Here is a 9,906-nt window from a genome sequence, read left to right as displayed (position 1 = left end):
AAAGAAATGAAAAGATCTCCCTTATGAAGGTGAACGGTAAAGATGATTGATGGTGCGGATGGATTTGTGGAAAAATAGATGGATAAGTGTCTTATCGAGCCCTCCTAGTCGCAATGAAAAGGCAAACACGATAAATGGCTCTAACCAACCCTCCTAGTCGCAATGAAAAGGCAAATTGGAGTGTGAAGATTAATCTCCCTCACAAAAACTTGAAAGAACTCAAGGAGAAGAAGCTTCGAAGGCACAAGACAATGAGCACTTGCAAAAACGAACTCTCGTTGTATTATTAATCAAAGAAATCTTGAATTACAAAGTTTAATGAAGCCTCCTTTATATAGGGACTGAGTTCTAAAGGTCCTAAATAACTAATGAATAAAATAATAATAAACTAAACATATCTTAACTCTAATTCCTAATAAAATAATGATAACTAAAGATAATACTTTTAACCCAACCTTAATTCCTAATAAAATAATAAATCTAATCCTAAAAGATAATGCATCATCCTATATTAAGTTATATTACAAATAATCAATAAAAATATTGAAAATTCATAATATTTACAAAATCCCGTATTAATCCCGCATAGGATTTTCTGCATGCACCGTCTTCAGTAAAATAGTCATATCTTGAGTTCCCGATATCGGATTGATGCGATTCAAGAACCGTCAGAAAGATAAGAGACAGACGGTCGTATCTTCAGAAGACATCTTGACTAAATAAGATCAGGATCCCATTCAAAAAGTCGTCGTAAGTATGCTTCTGTTCTGATCTTCTTTTCCAATGCTTGTACGAGTGGATCATTTGGAAGAGTTATTACTTCTTCCTTTGATGTGAGCCTTGTGATGCATGTATCAGTTTCTGCCAAAAATGGAACGGGGAATTGTTAGCAGATTTTATGTTGTTGATGATGTGCATAAACTGTGCTCTCTTGCAATTGAAAAAGTAGATGAATGGCTGACAACCATTAACAGTAACCCAAAGTGCCAAGGTTAGAACCTGCTTATTGGTTATTTTGAAACAGTGACAATTATATATATGGGCAGATTCACATCCTGCTACTTGCATGTTTCTATTTGAAGAAGCAACGTCGTCATCTGTTGTAATTGTTCTAATTGAACGGTCTACTGCATCATATGATGAGATTGGGGGCTAAAAGCTCTGACATTTTAAGAGTAGAGACAAGACACATACAAAAGAACCTATTTGAGTCTTCCCAAGAATTAAGATAAGGATTTTGATAGCTAATCTGAGTAGTACACCTTTTTCTTACACTGAAGCCGGTGACTTGGGTCATTTTGAAGCTAAATGCTTTTCCAGAGTGTAGAGATAATTCACAGAATCCTAATTCAACCGTTGTCATGAATCACAAGAAGGATAATGCCCTTACTGAAGGAAGTTCTTTAGGTTTAGAGGAGGTTGTAGACATCCGTTTTTGTCTGGTTCTATCAAAAATTTTATTTTATTTATTTATTTATTATTATTATATTTTTTATTAAATCAATATTTACACTTATTTTTTATAGACTCAAAGTGGAGCCCGAATACAACAACTCAGCAAGCCCACTAAATCAACTTAAGTACAAGACCCAACTCAACAAACCAGCCGACCCAAACCGGCCCAATACCAAACCCGAATCCAGACTTGACCCGAACGACCTAGTACAATTAGGGTTTTGAAACCCTAAATGTCATCAGCTCAGCCATCGTCGACTCTTCAGCTCCCTTGGCGCGTGAGCTTCACCGCTCCTCTTCCGATGCGCGTGAACCGCCGTCGAACTTCTCACCGACCAATATTGTCATCCACAGTAACAACAATCGCACCAAAGTAAGAAAAAAAAATAGAGATAAATCGAAATAAATCAAGGCAAATCCAACAAAATCCTGAGAAAAATTGGGCTGTCAATCGACCGAAAATAGGACACTCAAATCTTATTTCTTGGGAAGACAACAAGCCATCAAAGATAAAAAGAAGACAACATCACACAGAGAAAGGAGAATTCGGGTTTAAAAGATAAAAAAATCAGAGAGAGTTTTGAAAGAGCCGAATAAAAAAAAACCAAAGTGGAAAAAGAAAGGAGGGGAGAAATCTTACCCTGGATCCAAAGCTGATCATCGGATACAAGGAGAGCCTCGCCGAAGGTAAAAGGCCCATCTTGTTTCTTAAGATCTAGATTTTAGGAAGAGTTTGGATCTCGATTCCTTTGGGGTAGGGTAAACGTTGTGCTTAGGTTTTCTAAGGGTTGTTTCGGCTAAAGGGAAGGAGAGAGAAGACCAAGGGTTAGCTCCGTTTCGGTTTCCCACCCCATCGTCGTCGCCTCATGACGATCACGGCCTTGTTTGAGTTTCCTCACGACGGAGGAATAGAGAGGGGGGAGGAGAGTTGAGAGAGTTTTTTTTCTCTCTCTATCTCCATTTTGGATTTGAACCGAGCAAATGAAGTGAAAATAGGAAAAAGGCCTTTGTTTGAGACTTATATTACTTAATCGAAACGTCGTCGTTCTAGGGGATCTTCAGCATGTTTTCAGAATGTGGGTTAATTACACTTTAGGTCCCTCATACTTTGTAATATCATACTGAAGCCATGTAATGAATTTTCAATTTATTTAATTTCGAGCATTAATGTTTCCTTATTTGTATTTTAGTCTTGTTCTTACTTGTTATGCTATTATTGTCAATGTTTGACTTTGGATATGTTATTTGTAATAGTTGCATTTTAGTCACTGATTCCATGTATTGTATATTTTTTGTTGTTATTCGAATTTGGCCACCACATTTGTAAATATTTTATTTTAATCATTGTTGGCATCTGGTTTAATTATAGTTTGGCCCTTTTATGTTTCTGTTTATTTCTTTTTAGTCCTTAATATTGTTAATGGGTTTACATTTCCAGTACCTACATTATTTAATTTTTTAATCTTGACTCTGGTTTGTTGTAATTAATGGTTAAGTCCTTTAAGTTTATATTTTTTCTATTTTAGTCCTTTACGTTTCTATTTTTGTTATTTTAGTCCTTTAAGTTTTGGTTTTTTCTATTTTAGTCTTTTAAGTTTCTGTTTTTACTATTTTAGTCCTTTAAGTTTCTATTTTTGATATTTTGGTCCTTTTAAATTGAATATAATTATTTATTGTTTTTATTATTTGTAATTTGATATGTGATATTTCCTTGTTATGATTGATTCTTTTTTACTTATGTATATATTTTATATGTTTTGTAATTATAAAGGAATGAATATGTTTGGCATTATTTTAATGTAAATATTTTATTTCAAATATTTCTAAGAACGTATTTGTAGAACAGACGTGGAGAGTATCACTTGATCGAAGTGGTATGATCCGATATGACATTCGAATGAAATAAGACTTGAAATAAATTTAATTTATTTTACTAATTAAATCTCTTATGATTCAATGTGTTTTTTATATAGCAATTTAATTTATGCAAAGGTCGATAGTTAATTTATATTCAATTCTTATTATTTTAAATCAATCAGGACGAAATATTCTTTAACAAATGAGAAATAGTTGAAATAGCTTTTCTGACGGAGGATTGAAAATTTTAATATTTCTTATCGTGTAAAAGGATTATCTGTAAGTAATTAACTCGAAGTAAATTAATTCCATTTCAATAAACGGATCATAGTTTAACTATATATACAATTTATAATTTCCATCAATTATGACAATGTGTAAGCAACACAATACTAATTTTGGGCGTTGTGGGGTGCTAATTCTTCCCCATGCGTAACTGACTCCCGAATCCTTTTAAATCGAATCTCTGGTAAACGCAAACAAGTTTTTTTATCTAAAAAACAATTTTTTCTCAAAATGTTTTTAAAAGACGTTTTTAGGTATTCGACCTACCTAACTCAAAGGTCGATGGTGACTCATTTTCCATTTTATTCAAATCAATTCAAAATGATCAATTTTTCAAATCAAAGTAATAATCATTTTTTAAAATAATATTTAATTGTTTTAAAAAAATGGTTATGATAGTGGTCACAGTAGAAGGTTTATATGTATTTAAGATTTGAGATCTTAGAGAAAGATTTTGCTTGCGCTCAAGAACAAGACTGCTTTGAATCAATCAAAACTGTTAAACATGAAATTGGAGAACATGATCATATGCCATTTGTTTCGCATGAACTTGACTTAAATATTGTCTTGACTACAACAAAATAGAGTTTTAGCGACGTATTTTAGTTCTATAGCAGCGTTTTTAAGCGCCGCTAGAAAGCACTTGCGGCGATAGTAAAAATGCCACAAGAAACGCCGCCCATACCAGTGCCACTAATATTGGCGGCGTTTGTGATATAAAAACGCCGCAAAAAGTCAAGATCTATAGTGGCGTTTTTGGAACAAACGCCGCAAAAGGTTGAGATCTATAGCGGCATTTTTGGATACAAACGCCGCAAAATGTCAAGTTCTCTAGCGGTGTTTTTGGCAAAAACACCGCAAAAGGGTAGATATATAACGACGTTGTTGGATACAAATGCCGCAAAAGGTCAAGATCTATAGCGGGTTTTTGGAAAAAACGCCGCAAAAGGTAAGATATATAGCGGCGTTTTTGGATACAAACGCCGCAAAAGGTCAGATCTATAGCGGCGTTTTTGGATATAAACGCCACTAATTACCATTCTTTAGCTAAAATTAATTGATATTTTGCATATTACATTCTTCCTATACATCACCTAAATTTAATATCATGTAACTTTATATAAATAACAACCACCATAAATTTTAACAACAAAATAAATTAAAATTTATAAACATTAAAATATATTCATTACTTCGAAAATATTAAGTTCAAGTCCACATATGGAAAAAAAATTAACATGCATATAATATAAGCTACAGATGCCATTTGGCTGGATTCCTCACTTAAAAGCCATTCCAAATTTTCTTGGAGATTCAACTTCTGCAACTCCTCCCATTTTTCTCTGTCTACAACCATTTTCAAGGTTATTGGACATTTCTTAATGGAAAGCATAAGCAAAGGATGATCTCTTACAACATCCCTCTATCTACTGGCCAAGTCTTCCAACATTTTTGAAATTTCAGCGAATTCGGGTCTACAAGGTGGATTCTGTTGCCAACATCTCTCCAGCATCTCCACAAAATTTGGGTGAGTATGCGTAGGAATAAAAGGCATTAAACCCTGAAATTAACAAAAGGAAATATCTCTTTTTCTTCAAGTCTATTATGCTGGTATGAACTAGAAATCTTGTAAAGCCAATATGCAAACTGAACTTTCCAAATACTTTATGCATGTGAATCAAGCGATATATATATAGAAGGATAGTGGATATACATGGATATGCATGCTAGGCCTGTAAATGAACTGAACGTTCAGCGAACCGTTCATGAACCGTGCGACGGGAAGTTCGTTTATGTGCGTTTATTTATTAAATGAACGAACATGAACAAGATTTTTTGTTCGTTTAATTAAATGAACGAACATGAACATAGGTCTCGTTCGTTCATTTACGTTCATGAATGTTCGGTTATGTTCGTTTATGTTCGTTCGGTTATGTTCGTTTATGTTCATTCATTTATGTTTAACCCAATCTTCTTAATTCAATTTTGGTGACCAATTTGTAAGTATCTTAAAAATATTAATTAATCTGATATTTTGATAACCAACTCCATAATTAACCCAATTTTATTTGGAGATTAAATCCAATATGTTAACCGGTGAAGCACCTCGCACATATATTCAGTCCTTTTTTTCCCAAACCCTAGTGTTCACTGGAGAGTGGAGACGATCGCTGAAAGCTTCAAAACAAGTTATATTATAGTGCAATATGAAGTTTTACTGGTCTGTTTTCATCTCTTTCTCTGTTTTATTTGGCTTAATAGTTGATATGTAAAGTTATTGCGGGTATCTTTACATCTAAAACTCAAGAAAACATCATACTTCTTTCTAGAAATAGATGGGAACATAAAGGTAACAATCGGAAGTATATGAGCATCAGTAAAGAGAAAAATATATAGAATTTGCCAGAAAACAAAACAAAGGTTTCTATACAATTTCTGAAAAAGAGTGTAATAGCGGAAAATGATTGTTCATATGTAATTATGGACCACTAAGATAAATGTTATAGCGTTAAATTAAATTCGTGTGAATCATTTAATATCTTTAAAAGATCGATAAAAATATTTGATATATTTAAACATTTCATCACTGCTAATCAGCTCTTACGCTATTTATCACTGTAGATTTGGTTGATTTGCATTGTCGACTATTTTTCATGAAAGAACAATAGAAGGTAGGGTCTCAAACGTTTATGTTCGTTTATGTTCGTGTTCATTTATGTTCATTTATTTATTAAATGAACAAACATGAACAAGTTATATTCCTTAATAAACGAACATGAACAAAAAAAATTTGTTTTTTTATGTTCGTGTTCGTTTATGTTCGTGTTCGTTTATGTTCGTTTATTTATTAAATGAACGAACATGAACATACATCCGTTCGTGTGCGTTCGGTTCGTTTCAGGCCTAATGCATGATACTAAAACAAACGAGTTCTGTTAAGCTCTACTTTTTAAAAGAATACCTTCTGGACTACGCCCACAGTTGCTTGTAAGGGTGTTAAATTCTCGTATAGAAGCTGGCATCAGTTACAAAAATTAGATTGATTTTTCCTAACCTAAACCATAAACTACTAGAAGAAAAGAAAACCAGAATGAATCAAAAGAAAGGAGCCAGAGAACTTCAACGACAAGTTTTTCAAAATCTAAATACGACATCTGCGCAAGAATGTCTTCTTCATCATCGAAGCTCAAATTTAATGTCTGTAACTTGAATTCTTCACCCTGTATGAGCTCCACCAAATTGGATGCCACTCCGGTAGCTTGGACTGTCGTCTGTTTAGTTAACTGAGAAAGAATGGAATAAAGATGGGAAAACTCTATGAATGAATAGAATGTAGAAAACTCGATGAATAAACCATGGATCAAATTTAGGAGTCCTAGAGCAAAGGGTCTTGTAATAAAGACAGGAAAAACAGACTGATTGTTTTGTTTAATTTTTGTTCATTCAACTATGAATTTGAGTTTTATGACCCGATAGATCAAAGTTGCTCATGGGAAGTGATCTGAAAGCTTAAATACAAGACATATCAATCAACAACAAAAAGAACACTCACCTCAACAGTACCAATACCCTCAAGGACTTGAACCTTCAAGTTGGAAACGCCTTCAGCTCCCTGCAACAAACAAATAAATCATCCCATCAAATTCAATTATAGTATATACTCTAAACAAAATCAAAGAACCTGCCATTAATAATATCGACAGAAACATAGTAGTACAATTAAACAACAATATGATTATAGATTTTTCTCTTTTTCTTTTCGGTGAGAGATAATACAAGGCAACCATGTGAAATCTTTTCCTCTGTAAGAAGCCATTTTCTAAGGGATCAAGTGAAACACTGGACTATGATCGGGACACCGGATGAAGTAAGAAGTTAGATTCCTCCCCTTCATTCAATTTGAAGATAAATCTACCAAGTTGCCTGTCAATATGATCATTTTTGTCTGCAAAACATAAATGTTGCTATAATTTGCTTGAAAGTCAAAAGGTTGATTATATACCTCTAATGCCTTACTCACCTTTGGAATTTCAGCTTCATTCAACATTCCATCTGCCTTCAAACAATCAAGATTGATTGTCAGTGACCTATGAATGAATAGTTCCAAGGGAAAAAATTTGCAGACAAATATACAATTTCAAGCAAAAACTAGTCAATGGAACCGATTTCTGCCTAATTTCTTGAATTCAAATTCTATGCAATAAGTAATTGAAAGATGCACCCCTAGTGGAGATTCTTTAAGAACTACTATGAAACATGATACATTTTTCCAAAATTCAGTAACAAATAGATAAACATCTAAGCAAAACTCAAAAAAGAAGTTCAAAATCCAACATTATCTAAAGCAACCCTTTGACAAAGATAATGACAATTCCCCCTTAGTTAATGAAAAACAAATTGAACTTTTTTCATAATTTAAGTAGCAAAGTGAAAAAAAACCCATACCTGAAAGTACATTCTAAGAGTGTCAGAGGGAAAGACAGGAACAGAAATAGAGTCTTGTTGCTCAGCAACAGTTGTTCTCCTTCTTCACCAGACTTGAGTTTCCAAGTCCCATGAAGAGTTTTGGTCGTTTTGGAGGACAAGGATAAGTTGTTGGACGATTAGATAAGAATAAACTTTAATATAAAAAAGATCAAATATATAATTTCATGTTAGGGATCAAAATATAATATTTTAGGGGACAAACTTATAATAATTCAGAAGAGATGAAAATAAGTTATTAATAAAAATTATATAATAAAATATATGAGAATTTAAAATTTTCATGAGAGACCGTTCCTATCCTTCTTAGCAGGTCAATAATGCATTATTTCTCAAAAAATGAAAAAAATATACTCCATTTATAATATAATGATCCAAATATTAAATATTATTTAAATGATCAAACACTTAATTTTACTATTCAATTAATTGTTGATACAATATTTTACTAATAAATGAATAATAAAATGAATCCTTTAGTCATATTTAGTCTTAAAAAATTTATTAGAACTGGACGAAATGATAATTCTTTTATTTTTTATTTTTGAAAAATAATGAAAAAATTAAAGTTTTCCCCCCTAACTAATCACATTAATTACGCTAATTCATATAACCGCTTCTGTTCTATTAGAGGACGACTTTTTGAATAAATCCAGCTTGGCCCTTTAAAATTTTAATCCTTTATTACATAAGTTTACTCATTCACCTTCCATTGACCAAGAGCAAATAATATGTCAGAGAGCTGCATGAAACTGCTTAGGCAAATAATTTTAATCATTAATATAATCATGGTATGGAATGTCATCAAAAGTGTCATCCCTCATAAATTCATAGGTGCTTGCTCAATGAAATAGTTATAGTTTAAAACAAAATTGAATAGGTTATGCAACTCCTATTTGTAGGACTGAATGAATTGTAATCAACTCTGAGTTTCAAGGTATGCTTATGCCATACTTGTAAACAAGAATAAATGCAAGAAACATAAGATCCACAACCTTTATCCAAAAAAATATAAAAGAAACATAAGATCATCTTAAAACTAAGCTCAAATTCAGAATATGCAAAATAAAGTTCGATTTTAGACAAATAAAATTACGGTATGCTATTTGTTACACATCCTTTTCGAGTCTCCTAGATACCTCTATGTACAGATAACAAGTTAAAAAGTCGTAAAATGAAAATGACAGAAGTGTACCGAAAATCGGTTGATGGATTAACACCTTGTCACCCCATCTCTTTCCACTATTCATAGATCAAGCCTGTTAGAACAACATTGGGAAATGCAATGTTCCACAATTTCATGAGAGCTTTCTGTCACACCAAAGGCTCATAGTTAGAAAAGATGGAAAACAATATGGATGTTAAAAGAATGAAGAAAATGTCTGATGGTCGGGATGAGTCTCGTCAAAGGGTACGTGTAGTCGTGCTTGAAGCCTTCGAAGTCTTTGTTACTGATCAGAATTAGTAATATATATATATATATATATATATATATATATATATATATATATATATATATATATATATATATCAATTTTATTATTACTGGAGCTGAGAATGGAATGAAGATGTTTATATGTATATGTAATATATATGTACATACACATGATAGATCAATACAAATCACCCTAACAAATTATCCTAGCACATCACTAGACTGAATACCCAAGAAACGATGGCAAAAACCAGTTCAATTCTTCTCAAGAAAGTCTGATTTTCTATCGTAATCCGTCTTATAACGGAGTTCCTAAATCTTTATCAGTCCTAACTTCACATTGTCAATTACCTGAATAGGATTCAAATTGTAGTCAAGAAACTTCTCAG

At 32.5% G+C, this 9,906-nt stretch overlaps 1 protein-coding gene across 1 annotated transcript; it reads right to left on the bottom strand.

The window, feature by feature from the left end:
* Positions 1 to 6,647: 6,647 nt before the first annotated feature.
* LOC120207361 lies at positions 6,648 to 9,315 on the bottom strand. The gene is made up of 5 exons (XM_039206838.1): positions 9,311 to 9,315; positions 8,044 to 8,122; positions 7,601 to 7,654; positions 7,151 to 7,210; positions 6,648 to 6,881 (listed from the first exon to the last, which is right to left on the bottom strand). The coding sequence occupies exons 1-5, from the start codon at positions 9,313 to 9,315 to the stop codon at positions 6,648 to 6,650; spliced, it is 432 nt and encodes a 143-aa protein (XP_039062769.1).
* Positions 9,316 to 9,906: the final 591 nt, after the last annotated feature.

The sequence above is a fragment of the Hibiscus syriacus genome, unplaced genomic scaffold (genome assembly GCF_006381635.1).
Source record: "Hibiscus syriacus cultivar Baekdansim isolate YM2019G1 unplaced genomic scaffold, ASM638163v2 tig00014614_pilon, whole genome shotgun sequence".
Lineage (NCBI taxonomy): Eukaryota > Viridiplantae > Streptophyta > Magnoliopsida > Malvales > Malvaceae > Hibiscus > Hibiscus syriacus.
Note: the sequence above shows the minus strand (reverse complement) of the source record. Positions and strands in the feature narration are given on the sequence as shown.